Source organism: Micromonas pusilla (assembly GCF_000151265.4).
Source record: "Micromonas pusilla CCMP1545 genomic scaffold MICPUCscaffold_7, whole genome shotgun sequence".
Taxonomy (NCBI): domain Eukaryota; kingdom Viridiplantae; phylum Chlorophyta; class Mamiellophyceae; order Mamiellales; family Mamiellaceae; genus Micromonas; species Micromonas pusilla.
The window spans coordinates 793,074-812,680 of NW_003315888.1; the positions used below are offsets into that span (position 1 = coordinate 793,074).

At 68.8% G+C, this 19,607-nt stretch overlaps 11 protein-coding genes across 11 annotated transcripts; 5 read left to right on the forward strand and 6 right to left on the reverse strand.

Moving 5' to 3' along the window:
* Nucleotides 1–60: 60 nt before the first annotated feature.
* Nucleotides 61–1,693, reverse strand: MICPUCDRAFT_34321 (uncharacterized protein; the record flags this gene model as incomplete). The annotated part of the gene is made up of 1 exon (XM_003060088.1): nucleotides 61–1,693. The coding sequence occupies one exon, from the start codon at nucleotides 1,691–1,693 to the stop codon at nucleotides 203–205; it is 1,491 nt and encodes a 496-aa protein (XP_003060134.1). The 3' UTR covers nucleotides 61–202.
* A 474-nt stretch (nucleotides 1,694–2,167) lies between these two features.
* On the forward strand, nucleotides 2,168–4,313 carry MICPUCDRAFT_65533 (uncharacterized protein; the record flags this gene model as incomplete). The annotated part of the gene is made up of 1 exon (XM_003059800.1): nucleotides 2,168–4,313. A coding segment is annotated over one exon (2,146 nt), but the record flags the coding sequence as incomplete, so codon positions are not given.
* A 274-nt stretch (nucleotides 4,314–4,587) lies between these two features.
* Nucleotides 4,588–6,122, reverse strand: MICPUCDRAFT_59589 (uncharacterized protein; the record flags this gene model as incomplete). Its single annotated transcript, XM_003060089.1, has 1 exon — nucleotides 4,588–6,122. The coding sequence occupies one exon, from the start codon at nucleotides 6,120–6,122 to the stop codon at nucleotides 4,620–4,622; it is 1,503 nt and encodes a 500-aa protein (XP_003060135.1). The 3' UTR covers nucleotides 4,588–4,619.
* Nucleotides 6,123–8,442: 2,320 nt separating this feature from the next.
* On the reverse strand, nucleotides 8,443–8,808 carry MICPUCDRAFT_11973 (uncharacterized protein; the record flags this gene model as incomplete). Its single annotated transcript, XM_003060090.1, has 2 exons — nucleotides 8,443–8,604; nucleotides 8,683–8,808. Coding segments are annotated over 2 exons (288 nt in total), but the record flags the coding sequence as incomplete, so codon positions are not given.
* A 237-nt stretch (nucleotides 8,809–9,045) lies between these two features.
* Nucleotides 9,046–9,480, reverse strand: MICPUCDRAFT_8437 (uncharacterized protein; the record flags this gene model as incomplete). The annotated part of the gene is made up of 1 exon (XM_003060091.1): nucleotides 9,046–9,480. A coding segment is annotated over one exon (435 nt), but the record flags the coding sequence as incomplete, so codon positions are not given.
* Nucleotides 9,481–10,582: 1,102 nt separating this feature from the next.
* MICPUCDRAFT_18221 (uncharacterized protein) lies at nucleotides 10,583–11,158 on the forward strand (the record flags this gene model as incomplete). Its single annotated transcript, XM_003059801.1, has 1 exon — nucleotides 10,583–11,158. The coding sequence occupies one exon, from the start codon at nucleotides 10,583–10,585 to the stop codon at nucleotides 11,156–11,158; it is 576 nt and encodes a 191-aa protein (XP_003059847.1).
* Nucleotides 11,159–11,389: 231 nt separating this feature from the next.
* MICPUCDRAFT_59592 (uncharacterized protein) lies at nucleotides 11,390–12,031 on the reverse strand (the record flags this gene model as incomplete). The annotated part of the gene is made up of 1 exon (XM_003060092.1): nucleotides 11,390–12,031. The coding sequence occupies one exon, from the start codon at nucleotides 12,029–12,031 to the stop codon at nucleotides 11,390–11,392; it is 642 nt and encodes a 213-aa protein (XP_003060138.1).
* A 270-nt stretch (nucleotides 12,032–12,301) lies between these two features.
* MICPUCDRAFT_65538 (uncharacterized protein) lies at nucleotides 12,302–13,803 on the forward strand (the record flags this gene model as incomplete). Its single annotated transcript, XM_003059802.1, has 1 exon — nucleotides 12,302–13,803. The coding sequence occupies one exon, from the start codon at nucleotides 12,302–12,304 to the stop codon at nucleotides 13,745–13,747; it is 1,446 nt and encodes a 481-aa protein (XP_003059848.1). The 3' UTR covers nucleotides 13,748–13,803.
* Nucleotides 13,804–14,122: 319 nt separating this feature from the next.
* Nucleotides 14,123–14,389, forward strand: MICPUCDRAFT_9447 (uncharacterized protein; the record flags this gene model as incomplete). The annotated part of the gene is made up of 1 exon (XM_003059803.1): nucleotides 14,123–14,389. A coding segment is annotated over one exon (267 nt), but the record flags the coding sequence as incomplete, so codon positions are not given.
* Nucleotides 14,390–15,073: 684 nt separating this feature from the next.
* MICPUCDRAFT_2459 (uncharacterized protein) lies at nucleotides 15,074–16,471 on the forward strand (the record flags this gene model as incomplete). Its single annotated transcript, XM_003059804.1, has 2 exons — nucleotides 15,074–15,980; nucleotides 16,089–16,471. Coding segments are annotated over 2 exons (1,290 nt in total), but the record flags the coding sequence as incomplete, so codon positions are not given.
* Nucleotides 16,472–16,538: 67 nt separating this feature from the next.
* On the reverse strand, nucleotides 16,539–16,910 carry MICPUCDRAFT_59596 (uncharacterized protein; the record flags this gene model as incomplete). Its single annotated transcript, XM_003060093.1, has 1 exon — nucleotides 16,539–16,910. The coding sequence occupies one exon, from the start codon at nucleotides 16,908–16,910 to the stop codon at nucleotides 16,539–16,541; it is 372 nt and encodes a 123-aa protein (XP_003060139.1).
* Nucleotides 16,911–19,607: the final 2,697 nt, after the last annotated feature.

The following is a 19,607-nucleotide window of genomic DNA, read 5'->3' on the forward strand; positions in this document are numbered from 1 at the left end:
GCGCGGTCGCGAGGGTACGGTGCGCGCGCTGCGGTACGTCTAGGGTTGTACGGTACTTTTGTATATCGAAGTAGTATGCACACGCGTAAGTAGAGTACAGTGGCCTCTCGCTCGCTCGCCGCGTCTTCTTCCGCTTCCGTCGTCGCGAGAGGTGACGAAGGGTACATGATCACGGTCGTCCGTCGTCCATCGTCGTTCTTCGTCAGTCGCTGTCGCTGTCGCTCGACTTTTTCTCCTTCTTCTCCTTCTTCTCCTTCTTCTCCTTCTTCTCCTTCTTCGCGCTCTTCTCCCCCTTGGACTTTTTCTTCTCCGCGTCCTCCGCCGCCGCGGTGGGAGACCGCTCGCGCTTCGCCTCCCCTCCGTTTGCGGTGCTCCCTCCCGCGGCGTCCGGCACGGAGCGCAAGTACTCGCTCGGCGTCTTCTCGTTCGGCTTCCCAAACTTATCCAGCTTCCCCTCCGCGATGAGCTTCTTCTTCGCCGTCGCCGTCGGCCCGAGCCCCCATCTTCGCGGGTACGTGTCCCTCTCCATGACGACGCGCTTAATCTTCGCGACGCAGCCGTGATCGCACGTCGCCATCACCGCGGTGTTCATCTGCGCGACGCCGACGGCGATCGCCTCGCCCTTGGTCGTCATGAGCACCACCTCCTCGCCCACCTCGATCCCGGACGCGTATCGCAACAAGCCGGGGATCATGAGCTTGGCGCCGTAGCAGATGGCGTTCACCGCGCTGTCCTTCACGACGACGCGCTTGTAATTCGTGAGGAGCACCTCCAGGGGCATGATGACTCGTCGCAGGTAGTCCTCCTGCTTCAGGTTATCGTTCACCCACATCGCGTCCATGACGTCGTGCATCGTGCACAGATTGTCGTTCTCGCCGAGTATCCCCGAGCGCACGCGTCGGAGCTCTTGCATGTGCCCGCCGACGCCGAGGAGCAGGCCGAGGTGCACGCACATCGTTCGCACGTACGTCCCAGCCTCGCACGAGATCCAAAACACGACGAGGTTCCGCTCCTCGTCGTACTCGCACATCTTGCTCTCGTATATCGTGCGAATGCGCAGCTGGCGCTTCACCGCCGAGATGAGCGGCGGCCGCTGAAAGAGCGCGCCCGTCAGCGTCTCGATCGCGCGAAGCACCGCCTGCTTCCCGCCCTCGGGCTTGGAGTGCAGCCGCGCGACGCAGACGTACTCCTTCCCCGCGCCCTGCTGCGCCTTGACGAGGCGCGTCGCGCGGTCGATGCACACGATGAGGCCGCCGGTGACTTTCGGGTCGAGCGTGCCGCTGTGCCCCGTCTTCTCCACTCGAAGCATCCGCTTGAGCCACGCCACCACCTCGTGCGAGGACGGGTTCGCGGGCTTGTCGAGGTTGATGACGCCGTATCGGATGTACTCTTGCAGAGGGCGCTTCAGCGGCGAGTGTCCGCACGGTATGGGGGTGTAGTGGCCCGTGCGGACCATGAGCTTGTCGTAATCTTTCAGGAGCAGCGGCCACTTCGACGCGTCCAGGGTCGGGGTGACCTTCTCGGGCTGGATCGCGAAGTCTTCCGTCGTCTGCGGACGGACGGACGGCGAATGAGAGGGTGGCGCGAGCGGGGAGAGGGGAGAGGGGGAGAGAACGTCAGATCGATCGAAGGAAGACGCGAAGGAAGGAAGGAAGGAAGCGCGGGGACGGACGTGGGCGAAGAATTCATTCATTCGTTCGACGGCGGCGGGGCGATCGAGCGCAGAATTCTTGATTCCGATCGCGGCGTCGATCGATCGTGAGCGCGACGCACCTGCGCGAGGCCGACGTCCTTCTTGGATTTACCCATCTCGAGGGGATTCGCGCGCGTGGGGAAATTCCCGACGTGTGCGGCGGCGCGCGTGGGAGGCGCGCGCGGGAATGCGAGGCCGACCTTTCGCAAACCTAAAATCGGCGGCTGCGCGGCGAGACGGTTAGGAAAACCAATTTTCCCGAGCGTGATGAGACGAGTAGTTTTCGCCGTAGTACGCGCTCGCGCTCGTTTTCGTACGAGGAATCAGTCTGATGAAGCGAACTGACGAAGCGAGATCCGATCTGGATCCACGCGAGCGGACGCGAAAGCCCCTTCTTGTTGTTCGCCGACGCCGAGTCGCGCGGCCGCGCCCCCGAGGGCACTCGCGAGGCGCGCGGCAGGGCGAACGACGGAGATGTCGTCCTCCGCGCCGGCGTCGCGCGTTCCCGTCCTCGCGGCGACGGGAGAGCGCGCGCGCTGCGCGGTCTACGCGCTCGCGCGCGGAAGCGCGCGCGGGGGATGGGCCGGCGCGGGCGCGCGCTCGCGCTCGCGCTCGGAGTTGACGTCGGAATGCGAGGGAGGAGGCGGAGGAGGAGGAGGAGTATTCGCCGCGGGGACGGCGCGGCCGCGACGGCGGGGCGCGCACGCGCGATGGGTCGCGCTCGCGACGACGCCGACGCGCCGCGGAGGCGCGCCGGAGCCGAACGACGGGGAGTCGTCGTCCGCGGGAGCGACGCCGTCAATGCGCGTGGCGGATAACGCGTCGAATTTGACGAGCTCGTCCTCCTCCTCCTCCTCCTCCTCCTCCTCCTCCTCCTCCTCCTCCTCCTCGCCGGCGCCGACGCCGCCGAAGCGCCGACGCGGCCGCCCGAAGGGCACGCGCAAGGTGACGACGTCGCCGACGCCGGGCGACGCGATGGGGATCGCGTCGCTGCTCTGGCGGCTCGCGAGCGAGGACGAGGAGACGCTCGGACGCGCGCGCATCCAACCGCACGGCCTCGAGGCGGTGGTGCCACCGAGCGGCGCGTCGTCGCGGAAGAAGAAGAAGAAGCTCGCGAAACGGCGCGGAGACGACGAGGTCGGCGGCGGAGGAGCGTCCAGCACGGAGGAGGCGAGCGCCGCGCTGGACGCCGCCGCGAGAAACGCCGCGAGCGACGCGCGACGCGTGTCTTCCTCCTCCGCGACGACGACGACGACGACGACGACGACGGATGACGACGACGACGACGACGGCGGCGGCGACAGCGTGGAGAAGATAGTCGAGAGCAGCATCCTGAGCTCCCTCGGCGAGACGATCGAGATGCTCGACGAAGAAGCGCGCGCTCGAGGAGCGCCACGCCGCGCGGACGACGCGGGCCTTCGCGAAGACGAAGAGAAGAGGGACGCGCGACGTAAGGAGGCGGCGGCGACGGCTGGGAGAAAAAACAGCGGCAGGACGCGCAGCGCGGAGACGCGTCGCAAGATCGCCGGCGCGGCGAGGGAGCGATGGCGCGCCGCGAGAGAGAACGCGACGAACGCGAAGACCGCCGAGGTGGCGGCGACGGTGCACGCGCTCAAACGCGGCGCCGCGGCGGCGGCGGCGAAAGCCGCCGCCGCCGCGGGGCGAGACGCCGTCTCGCGGGCGGAGGGCGTCGATCGCGACGACGCCGTCTCGCGGGCGGAGGGCGTCGATCGTGACGACGCCGTCGCGCCGACGCCGCGAGGCGTCGTTCAACCGCGGGAGGCGCCGTTCAACCCGTCGGCGCCGTGGGAAGCGCTCGCGCTCGGCGCCGGTCAACGCGCGTACGAAGAGACGATCGCCGCGATTCAATCGTTTGACGAGGACGACGACGACGACGACGACGACGCGTCCTTCGAATCGCCGAACGCTTCCTCAGACGACGTCGCGGACAGAGCCGCGGCGTTCGCCGCGTTGCTGACGCGGTCGGGAGAGGTTCCGAACTCCATCGCCGCGCGCGCGTCGATGTCGACGTCGACGTCGTCGATCGCGAAGGCTGGCGTCGGCGCCGCCCCCGCCCCCGCCCCCGCCTACGCCGCGTTTGAAGACGACGACGACGACGACGACGACGACCCGGAGCTCAAGGAGACGAAGCGGAAGATGAAGAAGCGCCTCGCGGACCTCGCGAAGAAACGCGCTGAGCTCACCGGGTCGGGGGTGAGCCCTTCGCTGACGGTGGCCAAGTTCAGCGCCGATCTCCAGCGGTACAAACGCCTGAGGGACGACCTGAAGGAATGGAGCGCCGCGTTCGTCGCGCGGCGCGGCCGGATCCCCACCGTCAAGGACGTCGAACGGACCGGGATTGACTTTCTCGTGAAGAACTTCAAAGACTACGTCGCCCTGCGGGATAAGCTCATGTCTCAGACGCCGTATCTGAGGGGGCAGATGGAGGACGTCGCGAGGGAGACGCTGCCTACGCCGCGCGCCGCGGGGTGGAACAAGAAACCGCGTCAAGGAGGAACGACGAGGGACGGCGGTCAGGGTCAGGGTCAGGGTCAGGGTCAGGGTCACCCTGGCGCTTCGTTCCAGGGTAAACCCGGTCCGAACGCGCCGCGGTATCCCGCGGCGTACGGCAGCGCGTTGAAGTGGCCGGGCGTCGCCGGAGGGGGGCCGGGCAAGGCGCCGAAGGGCGTCATCGCGATCAAGACGCGGTCGTCGTCGGCGGCGGCGGCGGCGGCGGAGAAACCGACGGCGAAACCGAAACCGGCGGCGTCGGACGACGGCGACGCGATCGCGGCTGATTACTGGGAGAATCACGCGAGGAAGAAGGGCGAGGTCCCGCAAGGGCCGTCCTCGCCGCTGCCGCCGCAGCCGCCGCCGTTGAAGAGGCGACCCGCGGAGTGAAATTTTTTTTGTGCTAAAAAAATCGTCACGCGTCTCTACTCACGAACTCGCGCCGGCCGCCGCCTCGCGGAAGAAACACGCGCGCCCTCGCGAGCGCCTCCAGCGCGGTCGCGCGCATCCATCGCTGCTCCACCTCCGAGACGCCAACGCCCATCTCGTACGTCTCGACGCCGACGAAGAGGTTCAGCGTCGTCGTCGGGACGTCGTTCACGTGCGTCCGCGTCACGACGTTCAGTCCCGATATCGCCCCAAGCGGGCCATCCGCGCGCGCGAGCTCTCGCCCGAACGCCTCGCGCGAGTAGTGAAACCGACCGAGCTCCTCACGAGCGGGCGGCGGTCGGAGTCCGCGACGATGCACGTCGCCGGGCGGCGGCGCCGCCGGCGCCGCCGCCGGCGGAACAAAATCCACGCGCGTCGACTCGAACATCGCCGCGGCGACCGTCTTCCCGAGGTGCGCGCCGACGCCCCAGAACGGCACGGAGAAGAGTGCGAACAGCGGCGACGGACCGATCATCGCGCCGTACGTCCACGCCGCGGTGATGGCGGTCCACGCGCCGGTGAACGCGGTCTCCGCGACGGCGCCGGCGTTGAAGACGCCGCCGGGGGGGATCAGAATCGCGAGCTCGCCGTGAGGGCCGCTCATGGCGCGTATCCGGCTCCCGTGCGGCGGCGCGATGGGTGCCATGGTTTTGAAACGGTCCTCCCCGAACCGTTCTATCAACGCGCTCTCCCATCGCAGCCGCGTTTTCATCTCGCGATTCGTCGACCCGCCGAAAAATAGCCCCGAGTCGCCGTCGTCGCCGCCGCCGCCGCCGCCGCCCGAGTGCGGCGCGCGCCATCCTATCGACCGCCGCCACTCCCAGCCGCGCCGCCAGGCGCGTTCGACGGCCCCGGCTTGGAACGCGACGATGACGATCGACGAGACGACGAAGGCGACGGCGATGGTCGCCCACCGCCGCGCTCCTCCTCCTCCTCCTCCTCCGTTTTTGCTCCTCCTTCGCGCGTCGTCCGTCGTCTCCTTCGCGGGAGGGACGTCGTCGCGCGAGGCCCACCCTTCCGGGACTTTGCCTTCGTTTCGCGAGAGCCACGCCTGGACCTCGCGTCGCTTGTCCCAGTTCGTGAACAGCGACGCGTTGGCGACGCGCGCGTTCGTGAGCGGGTCGCGCTTCCGTCCTCGCGAGCCTCCGCTGCCGCGCCAGAATCGTTCGATGGCGTCGCGCTCGTACGTGTTCCCGCTCCCGGCGAGGAAGACCGGGTCGCGCAACATGACCTTGGTGATCGGGCAGCACAGCGCCTCGGGCTCGTCGTCGTCGTCGGCGGCCGCCGCGGCGGCAGCGGCGGCGGCAGCGGACGCGTTGGACGCGTCGCGCGCGTCGAAAGGCGGGGGCGCCCCCGCGGCGTCAGATCCCTCCTCGCGTTCGACGACCGCGTCGCCGACCGCGTCGACGTCGCCGTCGCCGTCGCCGTCGCGCGCGCCCCGGCGACGACGCAAGTCCGCGTCGCGCCGCAGCGCGTCGAATATCGACATCGCGCGCGCGCGCGCTGAGAAGTGACGCCTCGGATGACTCGGACGTCGCGTGGTTGTCGAAAGGTGCGCTGTCTCGGCGAATCACGTGCGTTCGCGCGTTCTTTTCTTCCTTCACACGTCGTCCGTCGTCTACAACGTTGTACGTACGCCCCTTCTCTTCTCTCGCGCGCGCGTTCTTCTACGCCCTCATCATTCCCAGCGGCGAACCTATCGCGCCCTGCTTCCCGAGCTTCCTCCTCCCCTTCCCGGCGCCGCCCGCCTTAGCGGCCGCCGCGGACTTGTCCGTCGCGTCGCGTCTTCGCTCGCGCACCGAGTCGAGGAGGCACCTGAGCGACGCCGCCGCCGCGTCGGCGTGTTTCCCGCCAGCCTCGGCGTTTTCCTTTCCGTCGTCGTCCTCCCCGCCGTCCTTTCCCTCGTCGTCGTCGTCCTCGCGCGCGCACTCGTTCGCGCCGTGCATCTTCGCGCCCTTCCCCGCGAGCGCGTCGCCGTCGCCGGCGCCGACGCTCAGCTCCGACGCCCTGAACGCCTTGAGCTCCTCCGCGCCGGGCGCCGCGGTTCGACGCTTGGGCCGCCGTCGCCGCGCGTCCGGCGACGCGAACAGAGACAGGTCGACCGTCGGCGCCGCCGTCGTCGTCGAGGGATTCGCGTTGGTTTCGGCGGCGTTTGTTGGGGTGCTCGCCGACTCGCCGCCGCCGAGCGGGATCGAACCCGCGGCGGCGACCGCGACTGCCGCGGCTCTCCGCGCCTCCGCGAGCTCCCTCCGCAGCCGTTCGTTTTGCGCCGCCATCGCCTCCGACGCTTCGTTCGCCTCGAGGCTCGCCTGCTCGAGCTCCTCCAAAAACCGCACGAGCTCGTCGTTCGACTCTCTCAAGATGCGCGTCTCCATCGCGGCCGCCTCCGCGATGTCTTTAAACTCCGCGATGTTCGCCTCCGCCTCGAGCGCGGCTTCGGACGAGAGACGCATCGCGGATTGTAAATCGAGCGCCGCGTCGTCGGCGCGAGCGCACGCGGCGACTTCCCCTGCGGCGGCGGCTCTCGCCGCGGACCGAGCGGCGTTGAGCTGCGTATTCGCGCGCTCCGCCGCGGCTTTCATCTCGCGCTTGTGCGCCTCGAGGTCGATGCGAAGGCACTTCACGAGCTCGTCGTTCTCGGCGGTCTTTTCCGCAGCGGCGGCTCTCAGTCCCGCGTTATCGCTCTCGAGTACGCCGACGCGAGCCTCCGCGGCGTCCAGCGCGCTCTTCCGCGTCGCCGCCGCCTCGCGCGCGGCGGCGAGCTCGCGTCGCGTCGCTTCCTCTCGCTCCGTCTGCGCGCGCTGCGTCATAGAGTACTCGATCCTGGCGTCCTCCAAACTCGCGAGGAGCTCCGCGTTGGCGTTCGCGTCGCTCGCGGCTTTCGCGCGAAGGTACGCCGCCTCGGCTTCCAACCCGTCGCACGTCGCCTTATACTTCGCGAGCTTTCGTTCGACGAGCTCGCACCTCGCGCGCGCTTCGTCCCTCGACGCGGACGCGTCCGCGCAGACGCGCTCCGCGAGCGCGACTCGCGCGCGCGACGCCGCGTCCGCGTCGGAGAGCTCGACGACTCGCCGCTCCATCGCCTCAAACGCGGAGAGCGCTTCCTCGAGCTGCGTCGTCATCGTCTCCGTCGCCTCGCGCCGCCCCGCCTCGCGCGCGTCCGCGATTTCGTGCTCGACGCCGGCGCGCGCCGCCTCCGCGGCGACGCGCGCGCGCTCGCGCTCGCTCTCGAGGTCGCGTCGCGCGCGCGCGATCGCGTCCGCTTTCTCCGTCTCGATCCGCTCGAGCTCGCGCGCGGCGGCGGTCAGCGCCGCGTCCGCGTCGTCCCTCGCCGCCGCCGCGTCCGCGAGCGCCGCGCGGACTCTCGCGTCGTCGCGCGCGCTGTCCTCGGACGCCTTCGCGTCGGCCGCGGTCTTGGCAGCCTCCGCCTCGCGCGTCGCGGCTGCGGCGAGATTTTCAAACTCAGTCGCCGCGCGCCTCGCCGCCGCCGCGTCGTCGCGCGCCTCGCGCGCCTCCGCCGCCGTCCAAGCGTGCTTCTCCTCCCATCGCGCCGCGCGCTCCGTCGCGTCGTCCGCGCGCGCCTCCGCGTCCGCGGCGGCGCGTCGCGCGTCCTCCAACGCGCCGCCCACGCGGCTGAGCTCCTCTAAGACCACCTCGTGCTCCTCCTCCACCTCTCTCCGGCGAATCGCCTCCGCCGCCGCCGCCTCTCTTAACTCGCACAAGATCGCGTCGTCCTCGCGCGTGAACCCCCCTCCGAGCCCGTGCGCGTTCACCTTCGCGGTCATCTTCACCGTCTTCGCGGTGGACACGAAGTTCAACGTCGAGTGCGTCTCGTTCATCTGCGACGGCGCCGGGTTGATCGCCGCGACGACGGCGGTTCTTCCGGGGCCCGCGAGCGCGGGCTGGAGGATCCGCGTGAGTTTGCTGTCTCTGTACGGCACGTGCGTCGGCGGCGGCGGCGGCGCGCGAGTCTGATCCTCGGCGTTCGAGTTTGATCCTCCTCCCGCGGCGGCGGCCTCCGCCGCCGCGGCTTTCGCGAGTCGTTGCACGCACAGACGGAGCGTGAGGAGCGACTGGTTGATGCTGCCGCCCTCCTTCTTGATCGCGTCCGCCCTCGCGGTTCTGACGGCGTGCGCGTCCGCGCGCTCGCTTCCCGCGAGATCGACGACGTACAGCGTCGCCGCGAGCGTCGCGCTCGCGCTCGACGAGGCGTCGGCGGCGGCCGGGGCGTCGGCGTACTCCGTCGTCGTCTCCCCCTCGGCGAGCGGCGCTGCGTGAGGACCGTTCCAGCGTACAAAAAAGTGCATTCATCGGTCAGTCGAAAGGGGACGGACGCGATCGATCAAACGTTGAAACCGATGGACGGGTGAAAACGTATGTAATGTGGAAAGGAACGCACCCGACGCGACGACGATGCGCAGCACCGCGTGCGACCGGCTCGACGACGCGTTCATGGACGTCTTGTTCGTCGCGCGCCTCGCCGCGCCCTGCTCGACGATGTCGATGACCTCGGACGCGCGCGTCACGACCCTCTCCTCGAGCCCGCGCACGCGCGTCAGCCCGCTCGAGCCGACGACCAACTTGACGCCGCCGCCGCCGTCCCTCGCGTTGTTTGGCGCGTTCGCGGCGGCGGCGGCGCCGCCGTTGTTGTTGTCCCTGAGCAAGTCGCGCACGTCCTCGTTGTAAATCTCCATGTACGAGCACCGCACGTCGTACCTCCGGACGTCGCGGTCCCTCTCCACGCGCTCGAAGATGTCCTCCACGGCGCGTTGCATCACCCCGGGGTCCGACGGCACCCCCGACATCGTGTGCGTCTTCCCGCTCGACGTCTGTCCGTACGCCATGACCGTGCCGTTCACGCCGCGGAGGACCGCGCGGACGACGGGCCGCGCCGCGCGCGCGTACACCGCGGCGTTGCCGTCCTCGGGCGCGAACACCGCGTCCGCTTCCCAAGCCGGGGAGGGCGTCCCGCGCGGGAGCCACGACGGGCGCGATTCCGCGACGCGAACGCCGTCGCGCGCGAGGAACGACGCGGGCTCGGGGCCGTCCGTCGGGCGCAGGCGGACGGCGACGAAGACGCGGCCGAGGTCGGCGTCGTCGTCGTCGGCGTCGCGGCGATCCGACGACGACGCGACGGCGCGCGGCGGCTTCGACGGCGACGGCGCGGGAGGAGCCGTCGTCGGCCCCGCCGTCGTCGTCGTCGTCATTCCGACGACACCAGACGCCGACGACGCTAAAATTCCGGCTGTTCCCCTCGCGTCGGCGACCGCGCGCGGCCGTCCGGCGACGCGCCTCCTCGATCGCCGAGCGACGCGGCGGCGTATGGACGATACGCGAGCGATGCCGTCGCGGCGCCGAGGGTTCCGACGACGTGCGTGCGCGCGATATCCCGCGCGCGCGACGAATGCTCGGTCCCCTCCGGCCGCCTCCGCCAGCTGTCGTGGTTCGCGTTGAACGAGTCGCGGGCGCGATCCGCTGCTTTCGGCGATTCCATACAAAAAAGTTCATCGGTCAGTTGAAAGGGAAAGCGATCAAATGTTGAAACTACAGTACGGGATGAAAAATACCTTCGTACCATCTGAAGCCGCGCCGCGAACGCCCACCTCGGCCTCGGGGGACACAGATCTAACAGAGCTTAGGGTTAGATCGACGCGCGCGCCGGTCGCGGCCGTCGTGACGATGATGTCCCGCGCGTCGTCGTCCACGGCGGGCGTGCTCGCGTTCGTCCGCGCGCGCATCGCGTCCGCGTGGACGACGACGCCGCCGCCGATCGCCCGCGCCGCCGCCGCCGCCGCCGCGTCGTCGTCGTCGACGTCGACATCGCGCGCGCCAGGGTGGAGACTCGCGTCCTCGTTCGCCGCGTGGGGATGGCAGAGCGCGCGATCGATGGCGTCGCTCCCGAGCAAAAACTTCCCGCCGAAGCAGCAGCCGAAGCGCAGCTCGCACGCGATGTGGGCGGCGGGCTTGAAGAAGAAGAAGGGACGGCCCGGGGCGAAGGCGTGGCGCGCGCGCGTCCTCACGAAGCAAGCGCGAAAGGCGCAGAAAGATTTGATCACGAAGTGGAAGATCTACACGGGCGACACCGTGAAGATCCGCTCGGGCAAGGACAAGGGCCAGGTCGGGGTCGTCCAGAAGGTATTCCGCAAGGAGAACCGATTGATCGTGGAAGGGTTGAACCTCGTGAAGAAGCACGTGAAGCGCACGGAGGAGAACAAGCAGGGCGGCGTGATCACGATGGAGGCGCCGATACACTACAGTAACGTCGGCATCGTGGACCCGGTGACGGGCGCGGCGACGCGCATCGGGATCCGGTTCCTGGACGACGGCACGAAGGTCAGGGTCACGCTAGGGCGGCTCGCGTCGGGGGCGATGGTCCCGAAGCCGGACCACGCCATAGTGAAGAAGCGCGTGAGGGAAAACGCGCGGAACAGCAAGACGGGGACGCGCGACACGAGCTGGCAGGACGCGTTGCGGAACACCTACGCGCCGGAGCCCGAGGCGAGGGGGTTCTTCGGTGAGCAGTAGGCGAAGGAAGTCCTTAAGGAACGGCGTTCACCTCGCGCGCGCGGTCGTATGGGGACCAGTGTAAACCGGGACGCGCTGGAGCCCGAGGCGAGGGGGTTCTTCGACGAGGGGGCGCGAGGAGTCCCGACCGGTAGGCCCGACCGTCGTCGTACTATCGCGCGTGTATTACTATCGCAGACGTCGTCCCCCGTCGGCGTGCTTCTTCTATCGCGTTCGTTCGCGATGTCCGCGCTACCGCGCGCTCTTTCGCTCGCTCCCGCCGAACCTGCGGCGGAGGGTGCCGAGGGTCTTCGCGAAAAAACCGCCGCCGCCGCCGCCGCCGCCGGCGGCCGTCGTCGCGTCGTCGCTCGCGTCGCCCGTCTCGACCGCGACGCCCTGGACAGATCCGTCCACGTCGCCGTCCACCGCCACCGCGTCGTCCATCTCCGCCATCGTCGTCTCCGCGTCGCGCGTCGCGCCGCCGCCGCCGCCGCCGCCGTCCGCCGAGACGCGTCGCCGCTTCGAGCACGCCTCCGTATCCTCCTCGACGCTCTCCTCGTCGATCGCGTCGCCGCGAATCGCGCGCGCGCTGCCGCCGTCCACGCTCGACCCGTCCACGCCGCCGCCGCGCGGGCCCTCGAGCGCGGTCGATGACGGCGCGAGCTTGAACGCGCGCGAGCCGTCCGCGGCGCGCCGGCCCGAGTCGCCGTCGTCTCTTAACAACACGCGCCGCGCGTCGTCGCGCCATCCGCGGCAGACGCGCAGGCAACGCAGCAGCGTCTCGCGGCCGCGCGGTTCGCCGTGGATGCGTTCGAAGACGCTGACGAGGATGCCGTCCGGGAGGTCGTGCCACGAGGGCGCGGGCGGCGGCGACGGCGGCGGCGGCGGCGTCATGCCGGCGGGCGGGCGGGCGGGCGCGCGAGATGTGATTTGCTGTGATTTAATTTCCGGGGGTGCCAGATCTCGTCGAGACGGCCGTTCGACGCGACGCCGTCGTCCGCCGCGCCGCAGGACCGCGACGCGCGCGGCCGGTCGACGAATGCGCGGACGAGTTCGGGTCGTCGCGGCGCTCGCGCGCCGCGAGGAGTGCGCGAGCAGCGACGCGCTTCGCGAGCAATTCTCTCTCGGAGTTGACGCGAAAAAATCCAGAAAACTGATGACCGGATGCATCGAGGGAGAAGTCGCCGGCGCGCACTCCGCGTCGCGCCGCCGCCTCGGCAGCTCGCGCGCGAGATGGCGTCGCTCCTCCGCGCCGCCGCTCGCGCGCGCCGCGGATGCGTCCTCGACGCCCTCCGCGTCGCGGCCGCGTCGACGACGGCCACGTCGACGACGGGAGCGAACCCGCCGTCGCGGCCGTCGCTGACGCGCTGGACGTCGTCCGCGCTCGCGTCGTCGTCCTCCCGCGACGCCGCGCGGTTTCCTCCTCCTCGTCATCCTCCCGCGGCGGCGGCGTACGCGTACACCACGCACGCGCAGATCCTGAACGCGGACGGCCAAGACGCGGCGCAGATCAAAGCCGGCGTCAGGTTCCGCAAAGCCCTCTGCGCGGTCATGGAGTCGAGCTCGATGCGCCATCGCTTCGGCGGGCGCGGGCGAGACGTCGTCGTCTTAGAGTGCCGAATGAGTTCCGACTTCAAGACCGCGCACGTGCGATGGACGACCGCGTTCGACGACGACGACGGGCGCATCGCTGAACGTAACCTGCGCGCGAACGCGACGCGACTGCGAGAGATGACGGGCAGACTCCTGCGCTCGAAGCACACGCCGAGGCTCGTCTTCGTCAACGACGACGCGAGATCCCCGGCGGAGATCGCCGTGGACGAGAAACTCGAAAAGGTCAGGAACGAAGAGCTCGCGCACGAGGCGGCGAGGGCGGCGTACGACGCCGCGACGATGGAGATGCCGAAGTTCCCGGAGCGCGCGCGTTCCAGGAAGCGGAGGAAGAAACCCTGGGAGGAGGAGGAGGAGGAGGCGGCGGGGGAGGAGTCGATCGACGCCGCCGACGCCGCCGCCGCCGACGACGACGACGACGACGACGACGAGCGAACGGGCGCGGCGTACGAGACGTTCGACGGCGGCGAGGACTACGCGCCAGAGTTCCCGGAGGTGCCGCTGGTGACGCGCCCGAGAGGGAGCACGCTGTCCACCTCGAGCGCGCGGGCGATGGAGGACGACGGGAGCTTCGACGATCTCTCGGACGAGGACGTCGCGAAGTTTGTCGAGGACCTCGAGAGGAGCGCGATGATGGGGATGGGGGCGGGGGACGACGACGACCCGACGCCCGCGGACGTCGTCTCGAGAATAACGGATGGTGTTGATGCGTTTCGTGGGCGACGTGTCGACGGCGCGCGCGGCCGGGACGGCGACGAGCGCGACGACGACGACGACGCGTTGGACGCCAAGTTGGAACGGCTGTTCGACGAACTCGGGAGCGACGACGACGACGGCGGCGGAGAAGGCGGCGAGGACGTGTGGCGACGCGCGAAGGCGGCGGGCGACGACGACGATCTCGACGACGACGACGACGACGATTTCGACGACGACGACGACGACGACGACTTCGACTTCAAGAAGTTCGACGATTGGCAAAGACGGGGGTCGAAGCCGTAGCCGCGCGGCGCGCACAGGTTTAATAATTTAGTCTCGAGAAGAGACGAACAAGACAGAAACGATGACGTGTTCGCGAGTGCGAGTTTCGCCCTTCCCGCCTCGCCGCGTCGCGCACATCCACCCGCGCGCGCGATGGCCGGCATCGTCGCTCGTCACATCCTCGCGTCCACCGCGTCCACCCCCCGCCGCGTCGCGCTCGTCGGCCGCCGCGTCGCGGCGTTCCCGCGCGCGACGCCCGCGCCGCGCTCGCCCGCGACGACGACGACGACGAGACGCGTTCGCGTCTCGTCTCGCCCCTCGACGACGACGCGCGCGTCGTCTTCCGACGCCGACGCGGCGAACCCGCTGACGGAGCTCATCACGGGCAAGAACGAGTCCAACGCGGTCACGGTGTGGAGCAAGTCGTGGTGCCCGTTCTGCACGCAGGTGAAGCAGCTCCTGGAGAAGGAGGGCGCGAGCTACCTCGCGATCGAGCTCGACAAGTTTCACGAGGCGGAGGAGATTCAAGCGTCGCTCGCGGCCACGACGGGGCAGCGCACCGTGCCGAACGTGTTCGTGGGGGGGAAACACGTCGGCGGGTGCGACGACACGATGGCGCTGCATCGATCGGGGGAGCTGAGGAAGATGATAGAGGCCGCGGGAGGGTTCAAGTAGAGCTGCTACTAGAGAAGGAGGCATCCATCCATTTCGTCGCTCTCAGCACTTCTTCGTTCTTCTCGACATCGCATCGCTCGAGAACGCGCGAATCCGTTCCGACGCGTCACTTCGCCGCACGCGCGCGCGATGGCCAGCGCGACGATCGTCCGCCCTCTGGTGCGCCCCGCTCGACGTATCGCGGCGCACGCCGCCGTCGCACGTCGTCGTCGTCGTCGTCGTCGTCGTCGCTTCGGACGCTCGCGCCGCGCCGATCCCGCCGCGATTCGCTTATCCCTCCCGCGCCCGAACCCTACGCCCTCGCCCCGCGTCCGTCCGCTGACGGCCTCGCCGTCCGTCCGACCCCCTCCTCCTCCTCCTCCTCATCCTCCTCCTCCTCCTCCGCAGGGAATGACCTGCCGGCGCGCGGCGCTTCGGCTCGCGCCCGCGGCGGCGTCGCGCCTCGCGTCCTCCGCCGCGACCCCGCGCGCGTGCGCGCTCGCCGCGCGACGCGCCGCGACGCCGTCGTCGTCGTCGTCGTCGCTCGCGTTCGCGTCGTCGGCCATTCGATGCCGGGGGACGAAGTTCCCTCGCGCGCACGCCTCGATCGCGCGCGCCGCGGACGCGTCCTCCTCCTCCTCCTCCTCCTCCTCCTCCTCCTCCTCCTCCTCGGTCTCCTACGCGGACCGATGCGTCGTCGACGTCCTGCGAGAGCGCGGCCTCCTCGACGCGTGCACCAACGAAGACGAGCTCCGTGAAGCCGCCGGCGACGGATCGCTCTCGGTGTACTGCGGCTTCGACCCCACCGCGGACTCGCTCCACCTCGGCAACCTCCTCGGCATCGTCGTCCTCGCGTGGTTCCAACGCTGCGGCCACACCCCGATCGCGCTCCTCGGCGGCGCGACCGGGCGCGTGGGAGACCCGAGCGGGAAGAGCGCGGAGCGGCCGGTGCTCGACGACGTCACGATCAACGCCAACGTGGCGGGGATCGAAAAGATCTTACGCGGGGTCCTCGCGAACTCGGCGTCGTTCGCGCCTCCGGGCGACGAGCTCAAGCCCGCGCGGGTGCTGAATAACCTGGACTGGTTCGGCGGGATGGGTTTTCTCGAGTTTTTGCGCGACGTCGGGAAATACGCGCGCGTGGGGACGATGGTGGCGAAGGACAGCGTCAAGTCGAGGCTCGAGTCGGAACGAGGGATGTCGTTCACGGAGTTTTCGTACCAGCTGCTGCAAGGGTACGACTTCGTGCACTTGCACAGGGAGGAGAACGTCATGGTGCAAGTCGGCGGGAGCGATCAGTGGGGGAACATCACCGCGGGGACGGACTTGATACGGAGGATATCGCAGCGGGACGGTGGCGCGTACGGTCTGACGTTCCCGCTCCTTCTAAAGGCGGATGGCAAAAAGTTTGGCAAATCCGAAGACGGCGCCGTGTGGCTGTCCCCGGACCGCCTCTCCCCGTACAAGTTCTATCAGCACCTCCTCCAGAGCACGGACGCGGACGTCGTGCGGTTCATGAAGACGCTGACGTTCGTGCCGATCGAGGAGATCGAGGCGATGGAGGCGGCGATGAAAGAGGACGGATACGCCCCGAACACGGGTGCGTTAGTTCTATACAAAAGTTTTTCACCCACCGCTCGGTTTCAACATTTGATCGCGTCCCCTTTCAACTGACCGGTGAACTTTTTTTGTATGGAATGGCCCACAGCGCAAAAGAGACTCGCGGAGGAGGTGACGAGGTTCGTCCACGGCGAAGCCGGGCTGAGCCAGGCGCTGAAAGCGACGGAGGGGCTGAAACCGGGCGCGGATACGGTTCTAGACGCGGACACGCTCGAGGCGCTCGCGGGGGACATACCGAGCGCGGAGCTGAGTTTGGGAGAGGTCGTGGGGCGGACCGTCGTCGACGTCATGGCGGCGACGGGGCTGCAAAAGTCAAAGGGCGAGGCGAAGCGGTTGATCAAAGGCGGCGGCGCGCGCGTGAACAACGTCAAGGTGGAGGACGAGGGGAAGGTGATCGAGGAAGGGGACGTCGTGGACGGGAGGGTGTTGCTTCTCGCCGCGGGGAAGAAGAACAAGCTGTTAGTGCGCGTGAAGTGATTATTAGTACCTTCGTGCTTTCGTACTTTCGTGTTCGTAAAGCGAGAGACTCGAGTTCTTCTCACGCGAGAGGTCGGACCGAGAGACCGGCGCGCACGTCCCCGGCGCCTTGTTTCTTCCCCATCTCGCGCTCTTCCTGCTTGAACGTCTGCTTCAGTCCCTTCTTCGCCGCGCGCGCGTCGCGCCGCCCCGCTTTCACGGCCGCTTTCCTCGCTCTCTTCTCCTCCGGGGTCTCGCCCTTGCGTCGGATGTTCTGCCGCCATTCCTCGCCGAACGCCGCGCCGCCTTCGCCGTCGCCTTCGCCGTCGTCGCCGTCCTCGTCGTACTCCTCCCACTCGCCCTCGCTGTCGTCGTCTGACCCTGGCCCTCCTTCGCCGCCGCCGCCTCGGTCGTCGCCCTCGGTGATGATCGCGAGGTTATCTGCGGTCAGCATCGACCCGCCTCTCCCTTTCCCGCGTCTACGGGTCGTTCCATACAAAGCGACGTCGGGGTGGAGTTCAAAGGCGTCAGTTGGAGTTGAAAGGCGTCGAGGTGTCTCGGGATTGAAAGCGTGGGGTGTGCGGAGAGAGACGACGGGAGATAAAGTCCTTAAGGATCGGCGTTCACCACGCCTACGCGGTCGTATGGGGACCAGTGTATAGAACGCGCCTCGACATCACGTAATCCACCGGCAGCCCGTTCGTCGCCGAGAGCTTGATGACGCCCGGCCCGACGTCGTCCGGGTTGTACCCGCGCCCTGTTCCGCCCTTCCCCGCGCGCTTCTTCTTCCCGCCGGGCGGGACGCCGAAGTCGTCGATCATCGCGGGGTGGTGGTCCAGGTTACTGTACGTGCTCACCACGCTCTCGCAGTCCCAGTCCTTAGGGTCGTTCCATACGAGCGATTGTCGGGGTGGAGTTCAAAGGCGTCAGGTGGAGTTCAAAGGCAACGCGGGCGGGGATCGAAAGCGAGGGACCCTGGGCGGAGAGATGCGCCGGGAAAAGTCCTTAAGGATCGGCGTCCACCTCGCCAACGCGGTCGTATGGGGACCAGTGTATAGAACGCACCTTATCCTGCCGCGACGTCTTCTCCGCGAGGTACTCGTTCGGGGGCTCCTCGTCGCGCGCGTCCGGGTCTTCGATCTCGTACCGGCGCGCGTGCTCGTCGTCCGCGCCGTCGCCGCCGTCGCCGAGCGTCATCTCTCGCATGAGGTGCTCCGGGAGGGGCAGGCCGGCGCGGCGGCGCGTCGTGATCATCGCGCGCGCGGCGTCGTCCGCGTCTTCGCGCGTGATCGTCGGCTCGTCCGGAATCGTCTCGCGTCGTCTTCCGCGCCGGAATCCGGCGAGGAACGCGTCGTCGTCGTCGTCGTCGTCGTGATCAGCACCCTCGGCACCCTCGGCACCATCGGCACCCTCCTCGCTGCCGCGTCGCTCGATGACCTCCGCGGCGGCGCGGTAACGCTCCGTGCCTTGCTGTTTCCTAAACTCGTCGAGAACGCCTTCGAATCGATCAATCTCCGCGTGTCCGAATATCCTCGGGTCGTCCTCGTCGAGCTCGCCAATCTCGTCGCTGTCGTACCCGCCCGCCATCGCTTCGAACGCGTCGTCTACATCCCTGGCTTTCGCGCCGAGGCCGTCGCGTCTCGGTAACCCGCGGCGTCCGTCGTCGTCGTCGTCGTCGTCGTCGTCGTCGGGTCCCCACCAATCCTCTTCGTCTATGTCGCGGTCCGTGCCGGCGTCGCTTCCGTCGTCGCCGCCGCGGTGTCTACCGCCGAACATCCCGCCGCCGCCTCTGAACCACGCCGGGCCGTTCGCGAGCTCTGCCTCCTCCTCCTCCAGCGCCTCCTCCTCGACGATCTCCTCGAGCGTCGCGAGCTCGTTCTCGACCTCGGCCTCGTCGTATCGCAGCCGGATCGGAGGAAACGTTCTCGGCGCCGCGGAGACGCCGTAGTCTCCCCCTTCTCCGCCCGACCCCCCCATCGCCTGAAGAATGAAGTCGTCCTGCAAATCCCCCAACCCGCCGTCGCCGAACTCCTCCAGCTTCGCGAGCGCGTCGTCCGTCGCCTGCTCCGCGTGCTCCATCACCTCGATCATGTCCTTCAGCTCCGTCGCGGCGACGCCCTTGTCCGGCGCCCTGAGGGTCGTTCCATACAAAGCGACGTCGGGGTGGAGTTCAAAGGCGTCAGTTGGAGTTGAAAGGCGTCGAGGTGTGTCGGGATTGAAAGCGTGGGGTGGGCGGAGAGATGCGCCGGGCAAAGTCCTTAAGGATCGGCGTTCACCACGCCTACGCGGTCGTATGGGAGCCAGTGTATAGAACGCACCTCGGCAGCGCTCGCGCGGCGATGGCGTTCATCGACGCGTCGACGGCGTCCTTCGCGACGTACGTCATCTCGTCCGTGATGGCCTTGACGCGCTCGTGCGTCCACCGCTGCTCTTCCTCTATCGCCGCGGCGACCGTCTCGATCGGCTTTTGGTCGACGCCGATCGGCTGCGCGAGGTCGCCGAGCCTCTCGACGTCCTCTCGGAGGAACACGTCTTGATCGTCCTTGCCGCGTTTGCCGCTCCCGCCGGCGGTGACCGCGCTCTGCGCCCCCGCGCGCTCGTTTTGCGCGTGCCCCTCGCCGCCGCCTTCGCCGCGCGAGACACCCTTGACGTGGTCCTTCTTCGTCGGTACGAATATCGTGCCGCCGCCCTCGCCCGTGAGCCGGAGATGCCTGGTGTAATCGTACCCGTCGTTGGGATCGAATCCGAGCTCTCGGAGCTCCCTGCGCTTCTCGCGCGACAGCCGCTCGCGGCGGGGCACCGGCCCGTTCGGCCCCATGACGAAGGTCACGTCGCTGTACATCGAGTACGCGCTCGTCGCGTCGCTCGCCCGCGACCGCGCTTCGACGATGGCGTCGTTGAACACGCTGCCGTCGTCCGGAAGCGCCTCCATCGGATCTCGGGCGCGGTGGTTGTTGTCCTTGCGCATCCACACCTGCGCGCCGCCGCGTTCGCTCCCGCCGCGGCCGCTGAGAACGCTGCCGCCGCCGCCGCCGCCGCCGCCGCTCGCGAGGGACGACAAGTCCCCGCGCTCGTCGCTCGCGGCGTCCTCCTCCGCGCCCGGGCGCGCCATGAGCGCGTAGGTCACCGCATTCTTCTTGTCGATGAAGCT